Below are 19,302 nucleotides of genomic sequence, written 5' to 3'. Positions count from 1 at the left end.
GCTAACAGGTCTTACCAAACGCAACAGGAGGGACGTACCAGCCAGCAGCAGGTCCGTGCCTCTCACCAAATGGCCCGGGGCAGTCCCTGCCTGGGGTCCACCAGCTGCCTGGTGGTGGCCATGGTCGTGGCTGCCAGATCTGGGTGCACGGGCACAGTGCAGTTCGGTGGGGTGAGCACTCATTCAAGCTGTAGAATGATGCTTTGGGGCATTGCAGCTTTGAATTACAGCTCGTATTGAATCACTGCCTGAGGCACTTTTGTCTAGAGGGGTGCTGAGTCCTCATGGGTCAACTGGTGGGACCTTGTGGGAGTCCCAGTGGCAGCACTGGGCTTGGCGTGGGTACAGGTCTCCACCTCGTACAGAGGGACACCCCAGGGATGCTGTGGTCTCACTCAGGGTGACCCCAGGGATTCTGGGGTCTCTCTCAGGGTGACCCCAGGGATGCTGGTGCCCCACAGCTGTCCATAGGCCAAGGGAGGTGTGGTGTGGGAGCAGCCAGGAAGCCGAGCTGGTCTCACTGGGAGCCCGGACAGCTCTCGTTAAAGGCAGAGCAGAGAAGCTGCAATAACGAACCCACCTTCCAGGAAAGCAGAAGTGGTGTGGCTGTTCCAGGAAGGCTGTCCTGCCCCGCACCCTCCCTGTGCTGCAGCCATAAAAGCAGTGGGGGCCCAACCCAGCACAGCCCTTGCCCCAACAGACGGACGGACACTGGGGGACCAGGCTGCCCCTGGGCCGCAGGTCACCCACCCAGAGACGTGTCGGCCACCAGCCACCCCTGCTCCTGGGAGCCATCTGGTGAGTGTCTTATGGCTAACACCTCCCACAGCCTATTCACGGGTGCTGGCAGCAGGTAATTATAAAAATATATCTGCTTTGCTAGTAGTGTGATGTAACAGAGAAATGGAGGCAGCAGCAGCCCCCCGCCCTGTGCTATGGGGTCCCACGAACCTACTGTCGCCATCCTTACATCACCCGTGCGGGGGGCCACGCTGTAGGGGTGACATTACAGGCACCTGGCCATGGGGTCCAGCACCCAGCCAGGCAGCCTAGCACCTGGTCAGGGGGTCCAGCACCCAACCGGGTGGTCCAGTGGCCAGCCATGGGGTCCAGCACCCAGCTGTGTAGTCCAGTACCCATCCAGGTGGTGCAACACCCAGCCAGGTGGTCCAGTGGCCAACCATGGGATCCAGTACCCAGCCATGGGGTCCAGCACCCATCCAGGTGGTCCAGTGGCCAGCCATGGGGTCCAGCACTCATCTAGCAGCCAGCTGTGGGGTCCAGCATCTGGCCAGGCATCTCCTCGTGAGAGGGGCTGGCTGGGAGCGGGCAGGACCCCATCAGTCCCTGTTTTCTGGTGAGGGTAAGCGAGGACAAACGACCCTCATGGGGTGGTGGCAGTAGGAGGCAGCAAGGGCAGCAGGGATGAAGGCAGCATGGCCACCCCCAGCACCGCCAGCCCCCCATGGCCCCAGCCCCCCCTGTCCTTCCAGACCCCTCGACGTGGGACGGGGATGCCTGCACCCCCCCCTACACCCCTGCTCTGGGAGCCAGCTCCCCTGGGACCACAGGGCTGCCATGGTCACATCAAACCTGCTCTGTCCCCATGCCTGGGAAGGCTGCACCAGGGACCCAGATTGTTTGGGGTTGAAGGGACATTCAGGAGACCATCCTGCCCACCCCCCGCTGCGGGCAGGGACATCTCTCGCTCGATCAGGTTGCCCAAAGCTCCGGCCAGCCTGACCTTGAACCCTTCCAATGATGGGGCAACCACAGCTTCTCTGGGCAGCCTGTTCCAGTGTCTTATCACCCTCAGCCTAAAACCTTTCCTCCCTCTGCCCAACCTAAACCTGCCCTCTGGAGTGGGACATGGTGGGACCCCAGGGTGCCTTCACGGGCGCAAGGGCAGCAGCGTCACCTCGAGCGCAGCCCCAGCACGTCCTCGCTTCCAGGGAACCAGAGCCACTGCTGGTGGCTATAAAGCCTGAGAGTGGCATTTGCCCTCTGGGCTCCTGAGGGACCATCAGCTACCCTCGGAGGAACCCGTAACCTGGCTGTAACCTCTCCCCAGGGCAGCCACCACAGCACGGTCCCCAAAGGTCATCCCTGACCTTCCTGCCTGCCTGCCCAGGGCCACGTTCTGGTGAGTCCCTTCCCTGGCCTGGCCCTCCCTCACCCTGATGGGTGCAGTGTCCTGCTGCACCCCAGCTCCACTCCTCAGGGTGCTGAGCTGGGCATCCCCTGCCCTCCATCTGGGATGGAGCTGAGCATCCCCTGCCCTCCATCCGGGATGGAGCTGGGCATCCCCTGCCCTCCATCTGGGATGGAGCTGAGCATCCCCTGCCCTCCATCCGGGATGGAGCTGGGCATCCCCTGCCCTCCATCTGGGATGGAGCTGAGCATCCCCTGGCCTCCATCTGGAATGGAGCTGAGCATCCCCTGCCCTCCATCTGGAATGGAGCTGAGCATCCCCTGCCCTCCATCTGGGATAGAGCTGGGCATCCCCTGCCCTCCATCTGGAATGGAGCTGAGCATCCCCTGCCCTCCATCCGGGATGGAGCTGGGCATCCCCTGCCCTCCATCTGGGATGGAGCTGAGCATCCCCTGCCCTCCATCCGGGATGGAGCTGGGCATCCCCTGCCCTCCATCTGGAATGGAGCTGAGCATCCCCTGCCCTCCATCTGGAATGGAGCTGGGCATCCCCTGCCCTCCATCTGGAATGGAGCTGAGCATCCCCTGCCCTCCATCTGGAATGGAGCTGAGCATCCCCTGCCCTCCATCTGGGATAGAGCTGGGCATCCCCTGCCCTCCATCTGGAATGGAGCTGGGCATCCCCTGGCCTCTGCCCAGCTGCTCATGCCCTTCCTCTGCTCTCTCTGCAGCTGAAGATATGAGTGCAGGACCCAAGCTCCCCCACTGCCTGCTCAGCTGCCTGCTCTTCATGGCCTTCGTGGCAGGTGATTCCCTGCCCGGGACACAGGCCCTCACGGGACACGGGCCCCCATGGGACACAGGTGCAACTCCGCTTCCAGCAGCAGCATCCGATCCAGCCCACCCTGACCCGTGATCCCTCATCCTTGCTCCCCAGTCCCTCATCCCCATTCCCCATCCGCATCCCATGGCAGCCCCCCCCTAGTGCCCAGCCCTGTCTGTGGGGTGTCCCTGGGTGGGGGTGCTGCCCATCTGGCCCCGCACCCGTGGCAGACATCCCGGCTCCTTCCCCACGGTGGTGGTGGGCACGGGCCGTGGGGCGGTGGTGGGTGCCCCCCTCCCGTGGGACCAGCGGCAGCTCTGCCTGCATTTTTGAAGGCGCCCTCGCCGGCCGCCCCAGCCGTGCCCCACCGAGGAGGTGGGCAACCACCTGCCCCCAGAAGTGGCTCTACTACCGGGGGTACTGCTACGGGTACTTCACCGAGAGGAAGACCTGGGCTGAGGCCGAGGTGGGTGCTGGCACTGCTGGGGGACACTGGTGGGCGTCCCCAGGGGAGGACGGTGACTGAGGCCTGTGGGCATTGCTCTATGCACCCCAGATGCAGCTGGGGGGGGCTCTGCTGCACTGCCCCCCCAGGGGCTTTCCGTGCAGGGGTACCCAGCACCCAGTGCTTGGGTGGGTGCAGGCGCTGGGTGCTGAGCCACCCATGGCCCCCCTCACCCCAGGATGAATGCAGCCGCTACGGCCCCATGGGGCGGCTGGCCTCCATCCACAGCCAGGGGGCCAGCAGGGTCCTCTCCAGCTACGTCACCCGCCAGAGCGACGGGGCCAACACCTGGATCGGGCTGCGGGACGATGAGCATGTAAGTCACCAGGGGGGGGCTGCACCTCTGCCTGGGGGCTGCCCTGGCCACCCACCCCGGGCACCCACTGACTCCTGTGTCGTCCCCCCCCGGCACCCACAGACCAGGCAGTGGAAGTGGTCGGATAACTCTGCCTTCGACTACAAGCGCTGGGACCGGGGCCAGCCCAACAACCTTTGGGACAAGGAGGACTGCGTGGTGCTGGACAAGCTCTCGGGTGAGCCTGGTCCCGGGGAGCAGCGGGGGGGCTGGCGTGGCCACCCCTGGTGGGGCTGAGACCCCCGGGCACTGCAGGACAATTGGGGTGCCTGGTGTAAAGGGTGGTGGTGGAGGGGAGGGGTGGTGGAGATAGAAGGGGTGATGCAGGTGGGGAGTGATGGAGATAAAAGGGGTGATGGACGGGAGGCGTGATGGAGGTGGGGCGTGACGGAGGTAAAAGGGGGGTGTGCCGGGGGGGTGACAGGGCTCGGGGTGACTTGCTGCCCCCCTCCCTGCCCAGGTTTCGAGTTCTGGCACGACTACCCCTGCAACTACAAGTTCCCCTTCCTGTGCAGTCACCAGCTCTGAGGGGTGGCTGGTCCCGCTGGCGTCTGGGGGTGCCCCCACACCCCCCTCCCTGCTGCCCCCACACCCCTCCCTGCCCACTGCCCCACTGGGGACCTCCTGGCCCTGCCAGGCTCTGACCCCGCTGGGCTCCCCGCACGCCCGGCAGGCAATAAACCTTGGCTTGAGAGCCCAGCACCCACCTGCGCCTGTCCTCCTTCCCCGGCACGCGTGGGCACAGGCGGTGCCACCACCAAAGCCACTCGTGCCCCATAGCGGCTGGTGCCCAGCCCCACGGCCGAGGACACCCCCTGCCCCAGGGACACATCCTGCCATGGGGACGCATCCTGCTGGGGACATGTCCTGCCCTGGGGACACATCCTGCCCCATGGGGCCAGCGCTCAGCCCTGCTACCTGACACTGGACACTGCAGGCCTGCGGCAGTGTGGCAGCTGGGGGAAAACCTCTGGGCTTATTTATTTTGACCACAAAATGGAGAAAAATCTGTAGAAAACCTGTGCAGGGCAGAGTGGGGGGGCTGGGGGCAACAGGGTCCCTGCTGCAGGTTTGCACCCTCCCTGCGTGGACCCCCTGGGCACGCACCTCCAGGAATGCACCCATGGGGCACCCCACGGTGCCCCTCCCGCTCCCCACATTGCTACCACGTGGGGGCCGGTCCTGAGCCCCCCCCGGGGCAGCCCCAGAGCAGGGGGAGGGGAGCTGGGGGGGCTGGGGTCCAGCTGGGATGCCAGTGGGTCCCCGAGCCATGGAGTGAAGGGATGAGGGATCCCTGCGCTCTGCTGTGCCTGCCCCCCCCCCCGGGCCAGGCCTGGGGTACACATGGTGCTGCCGGGTCCCCGTCCCCCATGGGTGCCACCCATGGGGGCTGGTCATGCCCAGCCAGGGCCCGGCAGGGTGGGCAGTGCCGGGGCCACGGACACGACACGATGGAGGAGGACACGGGATCACGGGTCTGTTGGCACACTTTATTGTCAGGGTGGGGGGCGGGGGCCGCCTGCGGTGGCAAAGGAGCTGGGGGGCTCTGGGGGCAATGGAGCAGAGGGGTGCGGGAGGCTGGGGGTCTGGGCTTTGGGGATGCACTGTGCAATGGGGCACTGGGATATGGGGTACAGGGTTGGGCTGTGCTGCACGGTACAATGGGCCAGGGGGGTTTGGGGGTCCGGGTTGTGACAGGTGCAAAGGAGCTGAGGGGTCTGGGGGTCCAGGTTGTGATGGGTGCAATGGGGCAGAGGGGTCTGGGGGTCCAGGTTGTGATGGGCGCAATGGGGCAGAGGGGCCTGGGGGTCCGGGTTGTGATGGGTGCAATGGGGCAGAGGGGTCTGGGGGTCCGGGTTGTGATGGGTGCAATGGGGCAGAGGGGTCTGGGGGTCCGGGTTGTGATGGGTGCAATGGGGCAGAGGGGTCTGGGGGTCCGGGTTGTGATGGGTGCAATGGGGCAGAGGGGTCTGGGGGTCCGGGTTGTGATGGGTGCAATGGGGCAGAGGGGTCTGGGCTGTGGTGATGCACAGTGCAATGGGGCCCAGGGTTGAGGGCTGAGGTGTGACATGGGGGGACACGGGGTTTGCAGTGCAGGGCGCAGTCCGGGGGGGGTGGCTGCCTCGCAGGGCCCCCTCCTAGGCCGCGTATTTGCAGACGAAGGGTTTCCTCTCGCTGCAGGACTCGTCCTCCCAGGACATGAAACCTGCAGGAGAAGTGAAGTGGGTGCTGGGGGTCCAGGGGAGCTTCCCCTCCTCCCCTCCTCCGCCGCCGGGGGGGGTGTCCGCCGCCCGGCCCGGGGCCCCCCCTCACCCGAGGAGTCGTCCAGCGCGGCGCAGTGTTTCCTCCTGGGGGGGTCGTCCCCCTCCCAGGCCGAGTAGCGCGTCTGCGACCCGTCCACCCACATCCAAGCCCGGCTCTGGCAGCCCGGGACGGGCAGGAGGCAAGGCAGGCGTTAGGCAGCAACGGGGGGGGGGGGGGCACAGGGCTGGGGGCAGCGAGGGTGCGGGGGGCTGGCAAGGGTGGGCAAGCGGCAGCCAGCACGGGGCGGGGGGGGGCGCAGAAGGGGAGAGGAGGGACAGACGGACGGAACACGCGTGGCTGTGGGCAGGGCACGGGCACCTCTCCGCGCCGGGGCCGTGCGTGCGTGGGAAGGGGCTGGGGCAGGGGGTGCTGACCCCCCCACCCCGCCCCAGGAGGGAGGGAGGGGGGGGGGGGGGGCCGGCTGCGGGCGTGGGGACACCCACCCGGTGGTAGAGGCCGATCCAGACGTTCTCCTCCTCCTCCTCCTCCCGGCGCTGGCGCCGGGCGATGAAGGCGGCGAGGGCGCGGTGCTCCTCGGGGGTGTGCAGCGAGGCCAGGTGACACCCCCCGCGGGAGGACCTGCACCAGGCCTGGCAGGGACAGGCAGGTCGGGGGAGGGGGGTCCGGGGGGGGCTGGCAGCGCTGCCAACCGACCCCCCCAGCACCTACCTCTGCCTGCCTCCAGGTGAGCTCCTGCCCGAAGTACCCGTAGCAGTGTCCCCCGAAGTCCAGCCAGCCCCGGGGGCACTTGTTCGCCTGCACCCCTGCTTGGGGCGGGGGGGAGTGTTAGGGCTTTTGCTGTGACCACCCCCCCCCCACCCCCAGCAGCGCCTGGCTGCAGCCGGGACCCAGTGGGCAGCAGCTCCGGGGGGGGGGGGGGGCTCGGGCCACTGCTCACCCCCATTTGGGGAGGCTGAGCCCCAGCCCCTGTGTTTCGGGGATCCCCATCTCCGGGCCGGGTGGGGAGCTGGGGAGGGTAGGCAGCAAGGCGGGGGGGGGGGGTGGTGTGCCACGGGGGGTGGGTGGGTAGCGTGCACGAAGGGCCACGGCAGAGGGGAGGGTGCGGGCAGGGGGCTCACCTTGCAGCGAGGGGTGCAGGGCCAGGCAGCCCAGCAGGCAGAGCCCCAGGAAAGCGGCTGGTCCCATCCTCTCCCTTCCCTGCAACGGAGGGGCGGCTGGAGCAGGGTGACGTGGGGCCGGCCCGGCCACCCGCTGCCTGCCCCAGCACCCACCGCCCGCCCCAACACCCACCGCCCGCCCCAACACCCGCCACCCCATTGCCTGCCCCAGCACCCACCACCACAGCACCCACCCAGCACCTGTGGGAGCGACGTGGAGACGAGCCGGGCTGGAGCAGGACGCGGACGCCCTGACGCCTTTATAGGCGCTGCGGCCGGGGCGCGGGGCGTCGGGCAGCGTGGGAGACGGGGCGGGTGGCACCCACTCCTGGGAGCCGCCCGGCTCCGCTGGCAGCCAGATCAAAGGGGAGAGGCGGCCGCCCCACGGCTCCTGCTTGCCACGTGCGGGCGGGAGGCCCAGAGCGGGCACAGCCCCTACGGCAGGACCCCCCAGCCCAGGCCTCCCCTCACCCGAACACCCCCAGAGGCACCGGTCCCTGGATGGAACCCCACGAGCCCATAGCAGAGCCCCCTCATCCCGGGGCCACCTCTGCACCCCCAGCAGCGAGTGCCGCTGGCACCGGCTGCGGGCAATGGTTCCAACCACGCCGGGAGCCCTGAGCCCCCGTGCCCAGCCGAACCCCAGTCCTGGTCCCACTGCCCCGAGCCCCCAGGCACCCCAGGGTGCTGCCCTCGCTCTCTGCAGCCGGGGTGCCGGGACAGGGCACCCTCCAGGGTGACAACACCGACCGGCACGGGAGAGCTGGGCTGTGCTGGGGGGCAACATCGGTCCAGCGACACGACTGGCCGCGGCCCCGCTCGTGGTCCCGGGTGTCACAGTGACTGTCCCAGCAGAGACCTGCCCATGCCGGTGCTTCTCGGGCAGCTTCTGGTGTTCACCCCAACGATGGTGCCCAGCGCTGGGCTGCGCCTCGCCAGGCTGTCTCCTCTGTGCCCAGCCCCGGCCTCAGCCCCCTGCAGCACGCACCGCACCGGTGTAGGCGTGCAGCGAGCCGGTGTGAACACACACAGCTCCGGCACGAGCACCCACTGCTCCAGCAAGAGCACCCACCACACCAGTGTGGCACCCACCGCTCCAGCGTGAGCACCCACGGCTCTGGCGTGAGCACCAGCCAACATGGGTGCTGGGTCACTGCCCCACGGGTGGGGGTGGCAACAGCCAGGACCGCTGGGCAGCACCGCGCCTCGGCACAACGTGACGCATGGGCCAAGCAACGCCAAGCGACGCCAAGCGATGGGCACAGACCCGCGGGGGGGAGCGGGGTGATGGGGAGGGACCCGTGGGGAGACAGGGGGTGCCGAGAGGGAGCACCCTGTCACAGTGTTGGGGAGAGGACCAGGGCCAGGTCTGGGCTTGCTGCCCATGGCTGGGGATCAGATAAGGGAGGAGAGACCAGCGGCTCCCAGCACGGCTCCAGCCGTGGCTCCCGACAGACACGCATCGTGGCTCCAGACACGCACCGGCAGCTCCTGCTCCCCCCTGGGGATCTGGCACAGCTGCCTGGCAGAGGCACCCGCCTGCAGCCTCCGGGGTCCCCACCGCACTTAGGAGGCTCCAGGTCCCAACTCCAAGACCCCCAGCCATGGGGCTGAGGTGGGCTGTGGGGCACAGGTGCAGGATGCAGCCCCAATGTGGGTGGCAGGGTGCAGCCCCAATGTGGGGTTAGGATGCAGCCCCAATGTGGGGTCGGGGTGCAGGATGCAGCCCAGGGCAGGGGCTAGCAGAGGCTCACATGAGGGGATTTGCACCAGTGTGGGCATATGGCAGCTCCTGCCCTCTGTCCCCACGTCTGGTCGATGCTCAGGCCACCCTTGGCTGAGTTGGGGTGCATGGCCGGGGGGGTCACAACCCCTCCTTGGGGGTGAGGGTGATGGTGGCCCCTGTACCTGCCCACAGGAGGGACCCCAGCTCAGCAGCCCATGGTGGGCACAGCATCCGTGCCAGCTCTGGGGACATCACTGCGGTGCCCCCTCCCCATCACCTCCTCACTGTGTCCCTCTGCGCGGGGACATTGGGCAGTTCTGGCAGCGCAGGAGGGAAAGCGGGCAGGGGTGCAGAAGCGGGGGGGTAAGGCAGGATGTGCAGGCAGGGTGTGGGTGCCAAGTGGGGTCTCAGCCTGCATCCCAGAGCCAGAGCATCCCAGGACAAGGAGGTGCCCATAGTGGCGGGGGCTCCAAGCCCTGTGCCAGGCCTGCCTGGCCCCTCGCCTGCCACGCGGCTCTGGACCGGCTGGCCCCCCGAGCTCTGCGAGGTCTATGGGTGTGGGCAGCCGGTGAGAGGACGGTGCCGGCCGCCTGCAACCATCGGGCACCGCATGGGGCGAGGTGTCCCGCCGTGTGCCGGACACGGCCGAGGGGCTCTGCGCAGCACGCGTCCCTGCCGCCGTGCCCCGCTGCACATCCCCGTCACCGCTACGCAGGTGGCTGGTGGGCACGGCTCACCGGCGGGCACAGCTCACCGGCGGGCACGGCTCACCGCTCACCGCCCCACGGTGCCTTTCATCCACTGCCCGAGGAGCCGCTGACGCACCCGCCGCCCGTGCCTGCTGGCTGGTGCCCATCAGCTGCAGGGGTCTGCCGGGACCCCCATGTCGGGACAACGGTGGGCGCAGGGAACCCGCCTGCCCAACGCGGGGGACCCCAGCCCGATGGTGGGTGCGGACCTGGGCAGGGGCTCACACCAACAGCCTTTATTGGAAGCATGTACAGAGCAGCAACGCCCTCACTGTGCCCCCCCCACCTTGCCGAGTGCTGGAGCTCGGAGCGGCCCCCGCCAGTCCCGGCTCTGTGTCCCCCTGCCTCGGGCTGAGGCCTGAGCCCACTCCCCCCTCACTTCCTCGCCTTCTCAGCCGGCTTGTCGAAGAGCTCAGCGATGTCCAGCATGGCCTGCCGGATGTTCCTCCCAAAGCGCTTCGAGTCCTGTGGGGCAGCACCCGTGATCCCAGTGACTCCCCGGCCCCCCCAAGAGTGGGACACGGCCCCCCCTGCCCCTGGGGCACCCCTTGTGCCCTAGGACCCCCAGCAGGTCCTGCACGGGCAGCACCACGAGCCTCGAGCGGGGTGGGGGGTGGGGGGGTCCCACAGGAAGGTGCTGGGATGCAGCAGGGTGAGGGTCCCAAAGGAGAGGGGCTGGGATGCAGCAGGGTCAGGGGCTGCCCCAGACCCATGGGGACCCCACAGGAGACCCTACAGCATGGATGGCAACTGCAACACCAGGAGAGGCACCGCTGCCTGCCCTGCCTGGGGAGCCCCCAGCCCCTGCACCCCCTGCTCAGGGGACACCCCTCCCCAAGCCCCTCTGCCCCCAGGCTCTCACCGTCTCATTGCTGGAGAACTTGCTGGAGATGTGAAAGGTGATGAGGTTCTCACCGGCGATGATGTAGGAGACACCGTAGCCATCATCTGCCACCTGTGGTGGGGGGATGAGTGGGGCCATGGCACCCCTGGGAGCACCCACCTCGGCCGTGGGGCAGGGGGCACCCCCTGAGGGGCACGTGCCTGCCCCAGAGCCCTGGGGGGGCGGTATGTGCTACAGACGCACGCTCCTGCCCTTGCACACCCCCACCCTCCCAGCTCCCCCCCAGCCCTGCTGACCCCCCCAGGGCCACCCCCCGCTTCCCCGGAGGATGCTCACGGGGCCGAAGCCGCCGCCGGTGGAGACGTGGTCAGGGTATTTGTTCAGGTCGAACATCTTCAGCTGCTGCTGCGGTGTCTGGCTGGTGGAGAGGCGCCAGGGCTCCGACAGCACCTGCCCACACCGGTTGTCAGTGCTGCCAGCCAAGCGCCCTGCTGCACCCCGCTGCACCCCACTGCACCCCGCTGCACCGCGGCAGCACGCCGGCAACGGCGGCTGGACGCACGCGCCTGGGCCAGATGCAGTGCCTGCAGCCCTCGCACACGCATGCGCTGGTGACACATGTACGGGTGGCAGTTTTTCTCCCCCGCGTGCCCATGCGGTGTCCCGCGTGCCATGCGTGTTGCCATTACGGCGTGGCGCTGCGCGTGCCCCCGCACCTGCCCGGGCTCACCTGGGCCAAGAAGGGGGACTGCACCCCCAGGTAGCGGGACACCACGTAGAGGCAGAAGAGGTGTCGGTCGATGCCGGCCCCGGTCATGGCCAGGCGGTACATGTTCTGGTGCTTTTCGGCCGCCAGCTTGAAGAGCCGCTGGCGCTCTGCTCGCTGCAGAGAGAGCTGGGCTCAGGGTCAGGGTCCTGTCACCCCCAATCCGGCCACCCTGGGTGCTCCGCGGTCCTAGCCAGGAGCGTCTGCGCAGCTCTGGGGGAGATGGTCTCGAGGGATGGGAACCTCCCCAGGGAAAGGGATGTCCCCAAGGCATAGGGACATCCACAGGGACAGGAACCTCCTCCAGAGATGGGCACTTTCTCCAGGGACAGGGTCATTCCCCAGGAATAGGAACATCTGCCAGAGATGGGGACCTCCCCAAGGGATGAGGACCACTGTGAGGCATGGGGACCCCCCTAGTGACAGGGACCTCTGTGAGAGAGGGGGACCTCCCCAAGGGATGGGACCAGCAGAGCGAGGGGAGGTGCTGGCTGTGGAGGGATGGCCCCAACCCGGCTGGGGACAGCAGGATGGAGCTGACAGCTCAGAGAGGAGGTCTGGAGGGCTTGGGGGGTTGGAGACCCAGACCCTTGTGCATTGCTCACGGTCTGCCGGGTGTCCGCCATGCTGCGCACGAAGGCGGTGGACTCGGCGGTGCAGGACCTCACCGTCTCTGTCCGACCCTCGCGGAAGAGCCGTGTCATGGAGGCCTCGTAGGTGAGGCAGAAGCAGCCCTTGTCCTGCGGAGAGGCCAGGTCAGACCAGGGAATGCTGTACCCGTCCCCATCCCCATCCCTGTCCCATCCCATCCGGGGCAGCTCACGCGGAAGTGGGCGAGCTGCAGAGAGATCTGGATGAAGGCATCGGGGCTGGTCCGGCACTTCTTGATCAGCCCCTTCCCGAAGTCGGAGAACTGGAAGCAGCAGAAGTCCACGTCGTCAGCCAGCGCCTTGGCCAGGCGGTACGAGCTCTCGATGGTGGCACAGCACTGCGGAGAGGTGCAGCCGTGGTGGATGGGGCTCACAGCACCGAACCCCGGACACCCCCCCCCCCCCCGCCATCACCTGGGGCCAGGGGACACCAACGGCTCAGCCCCAGCCCTGAGCACAGCCAGGGACACCGCTGCACCGATGCTGTGGGGCACTGGGGTGGCTGGGGTGCAGAGAGCCCACCCCAATGCTGCGGAGTGCAGGGGGACCCCGAGAGCCTGCCTGCAGGGCCAGGGTGGGGGGTGAGACCCACCTCCTGGGAGATGTCCCACTGGAGCCGCTGGGGGGGGGCGAGCAGGGTGTTGGGCTCCCCCAGGCAGTGCCCCCCCTCGGTGTAGCCCAGCTGGAATTTGTCTGTCGCCAGCATGAACTGGGGGGAGAGGTGCCCCTGAATGTGGGGCACCAGCCCCCCAGTGTTACCCCATCCACCCCCAGTCCAGCCCCCGGCTGCCCCACTTGACCTAGTGTGGCCCCATGCCCCCCCCCACCGCAGCCCCACTCACCCCAGGCTGCCCCAGGGCTCCCCCCAGGGCAGCCCCCTCCGACCTCGCCCTGCCCCCAGGAGAGGGGTCCCCAGCCTGGGGGTGCCCAACTGGGGGTTCCCAGCCTGGGGGTGCCAACCTTTGGGTGTTGCCTAAATGGGGGTCCCTAGCCCCGTGGTGCCCCATAGGGATGCCCAACTGGGGGAGGTGCCCAATTGGGGGTGTACAATGGGGGTCCCTAGCCCCAGGATGTGCAAGGAAAGTGCTCAACAGGGGTGCCCAGTCTGAGGGTGCCCAGTCTGGGGGTGCTTCCCCCCGCCCCCCGGTACCTCCCAGAGGTGCCCGATGATGGGCGCATCGGCCCAGGAGTGCTCGGCGTTGGCCCCCAGCTTCCCGTTCTTGTAGACCACCAGGGTGAAGGACTTGTCGAACCAGCTGCAGGGAGGGGGGGGTGAGGGCAGGGTGGGAGCCGGGGGGTGGGGGGTGGCTGGGGTGGGGGGAGCTGGGGGGTTGCCCACCGGTCATAGCACTGGCCGTGCAGCAGGGACTTGGCGTAGGCATCCATGCAGCCCTCCCGGCCCGAGCTGTAGCCATGCTCCTCCTCATCCAGTGTCAGGAAGAAGGCTGCCCGCTCGATGGCGTCCAGCGACACCTTGTTCTTCCCGTGGCTGAAGAACCGGGCTCGAGCCTCGGCCCACGGCACCCTGCCGGCACCGCCAGTGTGAGGGCCGGGGGCTGGCGATGCCCAGATCCACCGCCGTCCTGCCGAGCCCACTGCCCTGACCCACACCGCAGCTCCCACCCATGGGTGGCCCAAGGGTCCCCATCCCAGAGCATCCCCTCCATCCCCCTGCGCCTGCTCCCGCCGCCTCGGGCAGCGTGCACGGCATCCGTGGTGTGCCCAGAGCACGGGGACCCGCGGGGACGCCGGCACCTCTCGCCGGCGGTGAGTGCCGCCAGCCGCTCCTCGCCGGGCTGGGGGGGCGAGGGGTCATCCAGGATGCGCTGGAACTGCAGCTCCAGGTCCCGGGGCTGCAGCAGCTGCCCCCCGTAGTACAGCCAGACCTTGTAGAAGCGGCCCTTGTGGTAGACGGCGAGGTGCTTGCTCTCCACCAGGTGCAGCAGCGTGTCTGGGGGGGGTGGACGGACACGGGTGTCACGTCCTCCCCCACGGCCCCGGGACCCCACCCAGGACAGGGTGCCCCCAATCCCTGCGTACCCGTCTCCTTGCCAGGGATGCGGGTGGTGTTGAACATCCGTTCCGACTGGTAGGAGCACATGGGCACGATGCCCAGCGCCATCACCTGTGCGGGGCAGCAGTGAGGGGGGTGGGCCAGGGCACCTGTGCCCCCACCTCTGTCCGTTGCACCCCCCGACCCTGCCTCCCCCAAGCCCCCCAGCCCCGCTGCAGCCCCGTGCCAGCCCCACGGCGACTTGCCGCAGGCACTACCCCTGCCCCACAGCCTTCCCTGCCCCCCCTGTTCTCCCCAAGCCCCCCAGGTGCTCACGGGGGGGATCTCCCCACGGTCCAGCTTGCGGCGGTACAGCAGGATGGCATGTACCACGTTACCTGCCCGGGCAGCCTGGATGTGGCTGGGGGTCACATAGAGGAAATCCTGGGGACAAGGGATGGGGCTTGGTGACGATGCCGGGGGGCACCCGGTGGGAGTTCCGGTCATGCCGGCGGTCGCGCCCCCCAGCTCCTTACCATGGCATAGTAGTTGCTGTTGACCATGAGCGGGCTGCGGCCGCGCAGGTAGATGTACTGCTCCCACCAGTCGCTCACCTGCAGGGATGAGGATGGGGACAGGGACAAGGATGGGGTGCAGGACACCCCGCCCCTAATGACCCAGTTGGAGCACCCAGGAGGGCCCAAGTCCCCCCTTCCCATGATCATGAGGGGACAGCAGGACTGTGGGCGTGGGTTGGGGTCACCATCCCTGATGCCGGCGGGGACATCACCGCTGTGTCCCCCCCCAGTGGCCATACAGCCATCATGGGGGGATGTGGCAGTAGCATGCCCCTCCCCAGCACTGGAGAAGCCCAGGGAACTCACATAGTTGGTTGTCCACCAGGACTTAAGGATCAGGTACTTCTGCAGCCGTGGAGCTGTCTTCTCCTTGAACTCCTTGGCCAAAGCCTCCATCTTGCTGTACTTGTCGTCATCCATGAGCGGGCGCACTGACTCCAGGTACTGTGGGGAGGGGGCTCAGTGTGACCCCCCCATCTCCCTCCCACCGCGGATGGACACCCCCCGTCCCCTGTCCCATCCCAGCCCCTTACCCGAGTGATGGTGGCCTCCACGGGAGGCACAGGGAGCTTGGGCAGAGAGGTCTGGAAGCTGTAGAGCAGGGGCTTGCGGATAGACAGCACCTTCATCAGCGCCTGCCGGGCACGCGGAAAGGATGGAGGGGATGGGGCAGAGCTGCAGGACCGCGGTGTGGCCATGCATCACCCGCGCACCAGCTCCTGCTGCCGAGACTGTCAGTCTTGCATGCACTTGCTGCACCACAGCCAGGTCCCAGCCCTGCACCGCAGCCAGGTCCCAGCCCTGCTCGTTGTACCGGACACCCCGGTCTAGGCAGCTGCTCCTGCCTGTGCCCACCCGGGGCAAAGCAACTCAGGGCAGCTCCTGCCCTCGCTGCCCGGCTCTGCTGGGCCACCGGCACCCACCGTCCACGTGCCACGGAGCAGGCTCAGCTCGTCCCCACCATCAGCAGCTTCGCAGCCCCCGCCAGTGTCCCGGCACCCACTGCTGCACATGCACACACACATGCACGCATGCACAAGCAGACACTCTGCATCCCATGCCGCAGCGTCCTCCTGCACCCACGCCGGCAGCACCCTACTCGGCACCACTGGCACCTGCCGGGCCAGTGCCGGTGCCAGAGCTGGTGCTGGCTGCAGGCGTCGCTCACCACCCAGATCCTGGTTCTGCGGCTCATCTTGCCGTGGGGCTCAAACATCCAGCCGTGGTAGGAGAGGAGCAGCTTCAGCGCCTGCCGGAAGAGCAGGACGGCAGAGAGCCAGACGCCGGTGGAGAAGAGCACGGTGCTCACCACTGTCCGGCTCTCGTAGGTCAGGAGGCGGCTGTGGGAGCAGACAGGGTAAGGGGGGGATGTGACAGGTTGGGGGGACATGAAGGGTGTGCCCCCCCCCAGGACGTCCCCATGCAGGGCCATGTCCGTGGGGCTGGGGGACATGTAGTGGGCCCCCCCGGGGGAGGTGTCCAAGTGGGGCTGTGCCAGTGGGATAGGGATGTGTGGGGTGGGACCCCCCAGGGGATTGCTGCAGGCCCCCATGGTCATGCTGGGGGGTTGGGGGACATGCAGGGTGGGTGCCCCTGGGAGACATGGCAGGTGGGACCATGCCCATGGCTTGGGAAGTGGGAGGTGGTCTCCCTGGGGGATGCGGCTGGTGGGGCAGTGCCCATGGGTGGGGGCAGTGGTCCCCCTGGCCAAGCCCCCACGCTCACCTCTTGGGCAGGCAGTGGCGGATGCGGGCGATCATCCCCAGGGAGGGGTCGACCTGGCAGTAGAAGGAGCCGGCGGTGGCCACCATGACCACCATCCAGCTGGAGGGGGAGGCGGGGTAGACGCCGGTCAGGAAGCTGTTCTGTGGGCACAGGGGGGTCAGGGCGGCGGGGGCCGTGGGGACGGGGAGGGTCTGACCGTCCGGCTGTCCCCGGCCAGGCCCACCTTGGCGCGGACCAAGCGCTTCTTCCAGGAGGAGATGCCAGCGAGGTAGAGCTGCTTGATGGCCTCGCGGCCGAGGTGGAAGTCCAAGCCCTCGGGGGTGACAGTGAACTGGAAGGCCACGGCCTGGTGAGCTTCCGCCATCCTGGGGGTCTGCCAGCACCTGCGGGGGGGGGGCACAGGGGTGCTGAGCACGGGGACGGTCACCCCCGGGACGTGCTGTCTGGGATGGATGGGGGACCCCTGCGCAGCCCCAGCGCCACGGCTTGGGGAACAAGCCCACGGCCTGGGGTAGGGGGAGGTGGTGGGTGCCCCTGCCCAAGCTGGAGGGGGGGTCTGCCACGTCACTGCCCGGGCCAGTGCGGTGCACGGGCACCAGAGCGGCCTCGGAGGCAGCGTGCCGGCGGCGGTGCTAGGACGGCTGCATCCTGTGGGATCCTGCCAGCCCGGTGCGCGTGCTGCGGCCCTGTCACGCGGCGCTGGCTGGGCGCCCACTGAGGGAAGGGTCAGTGACGCCGCCGGCCCCAGCACCGTCCCCAGCGCTTGGGGAGAGGGGACGGCGGCGCAGACACACCCCCGCTCGCGGGCAGCTGCCTGACCCCTGCCCACGGCGAAACCTTCAGAGGACGAGGCAGCACCTGCCCCTGCGCGGGCACGCGGCACACGCCATCCCCACGCAGGCAGCCGTGGCTGCGCCAAGAACGCTGCCGGCTGAGGCACCAGCAGGAGCTGTGGGGCGAGGAGGGACCCAGCTGCCGGCACAGCCTGGCTCCCGCGGGGTCCCCGGGGACTCTCTGGTGTCAGCATAGCCGGTGCCGGCCCGGGGCTCGGCCCGAGGGCTGCTGGGCCCGCGGGTGCTGCTGGAGCCCAAGCCTCGGAGCGGGGGGAGCCGCCGGTGCGGGTGTGCGGGGGTTGCCCTTTCACATGGGTGTCCTTGGGCTGAAGGCAAACAGCAGCAGCTCGGCAAGAGCCAAGTCACACCGCTACCGCTGCCCCACACGGCTACACCATGCTGCACGGAACTGCACTGCACCGCACAGCTACACCACACCGCACTGCGCCGAAGCGCACCGCATGGCCACACCGCACTGGACTGCACCGCACTGCACTGGTGTGCGTTACACTGCACTGAATTGCATTGCTTGGCACTGTGCTGCACCACAGCATGTTATGCTGCACCGCATGGCATGGCACTGCATTAAACCGCATCACCCTGTGCTAGTGCATTGCAGTGCCCCACTGCAGGCAATCACCCTGCACTGCACAGCACTGCACAGCAAGGCACAGCATGGCTGCAGGCTGCCCTGCACCGCTCCCCCTTGCTTGCAATCACCCTGCACTGCATGGCCCAGCACTGCACGGCTCGGCACTACATAGAATAATACACAGCACTGCATGGCACGGCACTGCACTGCATGGCACAGCATTGCACAGCATGGCACAGCGCACCAGGGCACGGCACCGTGTAGAATCACGCACGGCATGGCACTGCACGGCACGGCACGGCACAGCAGGATGTGGCACTGCATAGACATGCATGGCATGGCACTACACGGTATGGCACAGCACTGCACAGCACTTCACAGCGCACCAGGGCATGGCACTGCGTAGAATCATGCACGGCACCGCACGGCACAGCGCACCAGGACGTGGCACTGCGTGGAATCGTGCACAGCACAGCACGCCATGCCACACCAGGACGTGGCACTGCGTGGAATCGTGCACAGCACAGCACGCCACGCCACACCAGGACGTGGCACGGCACAGAATCGCGCACGGCCCGGCCCAGCGTGGCACGGCACGGCCTGCCACTGCGCTGCCTGGCACGGCAGCAGTCCGCCTCCGGGGACCCCGCAGGGCCCACGCCCGCGGGTGGGACGAGGCCCCCGTGGGGCCGGGCGCCCCCGCCCCGCAGCCAGCGCCGCAAGGTCACCGGGGCGCCGGGGGCCGGGCCGGGCCCGCCGGGGCGCGGAGCCCCCCGCGGCCCCCCGCAGGGGCGGCCCCGCCAGCACCCGCCGCCCGGCCGGCGGAGCCCTCCCCGCGGCCTCGGGCCCCGCTCCCGGGGCTGCGCGGCGGGGCCGGGGGGGTCGGGGGCCGGGGGGGGGGGGGGCGCAGGCGGGACCCGCAGCAGCGCGGGGAGCCGTGGGGCGGGGGTGGGGGGTGGGTCTGGAGGACGCTCCCCCACGGACACGGGTGGGGCCCGGCGGCGGGCGGGGCGGATGCGGGGTCCCCCCGGCTCCGGGGGTGGGGGGGGTGCCGTCCCCGTGCGGCTCCCGCCCCCGCGGGGCTTCTCCCCCCCCGCACCCCACGCGTGGGTCCTCCCGCCCGGGTGCCCGGTACCTTCTCGGGGGGCGCGGACGGCGGGCGGCAGCCCCGGGGACGGCGGCGGCTCCTGCGCCCGCTGCGCCCCGGCACCGGTAACCGGACACCGGCGGCGGGCGGGACCCGCTCCATGGCCCGAAATGGCAGCGGCGGCCGCCGCTCCTCCCCCGCACCGCCCGCGGCCCCGCTCCTCCTCCGGGCACCGACCGGCGTCACCGGGCAGGGACCCGCGCCCCGGGCCGGTCCCCCACTCCGGCTCCGCGGGCAACGTGGCCGTGGGGCTGTCCCGGGCGGGGGGGGGGGGGGTGTCCGTGGACGGGGCAGGGCCACAACGGGGCCACGGGGCCGGATCCCGCCGCACCACGGCAGCGGACCCCGTCCCGAAGGGCGATGGTGGGGGCACACGCGTGTGTCTGCGTCTCCGGCGCCCACCCCGGCCGGGGCTCAGCCCCTGCACAGCCCCGGGGTGAGAC

General features: G+C 69.0%; 3 protein-coding genes across 3 annotated transcripts; 1 reads left to right on the top strand and 2 right to left on the bottom strand.

Annotated features, from left to right (window-relative positions):
• Nucleotides 1-672: 672 nt before the first annotated feature.
• LOC126044401 (C-type lectin Cal-like) lies at nt 673-4,457 on the top strand. Its single transcript, XM_049814010.1, has 7 exons — nt 673-798; nt 2,072-2,143; nt 2,883-2,957; nt 3,310-3,440; nt 3,658-3,795; nt 3,898-4,012; nt 4,295-4,457. Exons 3-7 carry the CDS (start codon nt 2,891-2,893, stop codon nt 4,360-4,362), a joined length of 519 nt encoding a protein of 172 aa, XP_049669967.1. The 5' UTR covers nt 673-798; nt 2,072-2,143; nt 2,883-2,890; the 3' UTR covers nt 4,363-4,457.
• A 1,515-nt stretch (nt 4,458-5,972) lies between these two features.
• LOC126044527 (rheacalcin-1-like) lies at nt 5,973-7,284 on the bottom strand. Its single transcript, XM_049814287.1, has 5 exons — nt 7,218-7,284; nt 6,808-6,902; nt 6,582-6,728; nt 6,148-6,253; nt 5,973-6,040 (listed from the first exon to the last, which is right to left on the bottom strand). Exons 1-5 carry the CDS (start codon nt 7,282-7,284, stop codon nt 5,973-5,975), a joined length of 483 nt encoding a protein of 160 aa, XP_049670244.1.
• A 2,785-nt stretch (nt 7,285-10,069) lies between these two features.
• CPT1B (carnitine palmitoyltransferase 1B) lies at nt 10,070-19,003 on the bottom strand. The gene is made up of 19 exons (XM_049814259.1): nt 18,848-19,003; nt 16,511-16,670; nt 16,288-16,427; nt 15,731-15,902; nt 15,096-15,197; nt 14,869-15,006; nt 14,521-14,598; nt 14,321-14,428; nt 14,032-14,116; nt 13,747-13,942; nt 13,331-13,516; nt 13,142-13,247; nt 12,584-12,700; nt 12,165-12,329; nt 11,947-12,081; nt 11,306-11,458; nt 10,912-11,025; nt 10,594-10,686; nt 10,070-10,196 (listed from the first exon to the last, which is right to left on the bottom strand). The coding sequence occupies exons 2-19, from the start codon at nt 16,649-16,651 to the stop codon at nt 10,107-10,109; spliced, it is 2,319 nt and encodes a 772-aa protein (XP_049670216.1). The 5' UTR covers nt 16,652-16,670; nt 18,848-19,003; the 3' UTR covers nt 10,070-10,106.
• Between the last annotated feature and the right edge of the window lie 299 nt (nt 19,004-19,302).

The sequence above is a fragment of the Accipiter gentilis genome, chromosome 11, assembly GCF_929443795.1.
Source record: "Accipiter gentilis chromosome 11, bAccGen1.1, whole genome shotgun sequence".
In the NCBI taxonomy this organism is placed as follows: Eukaryota; Metazoa; Chordata; class Aves; order Accipitriformes; family Accipitridae; genus Astur; species Astur gentilis.
Note: the sequence above shows the minus strand (reverse complement) of the source record. Positions and strands in the feature narration are given on the sequence as shown.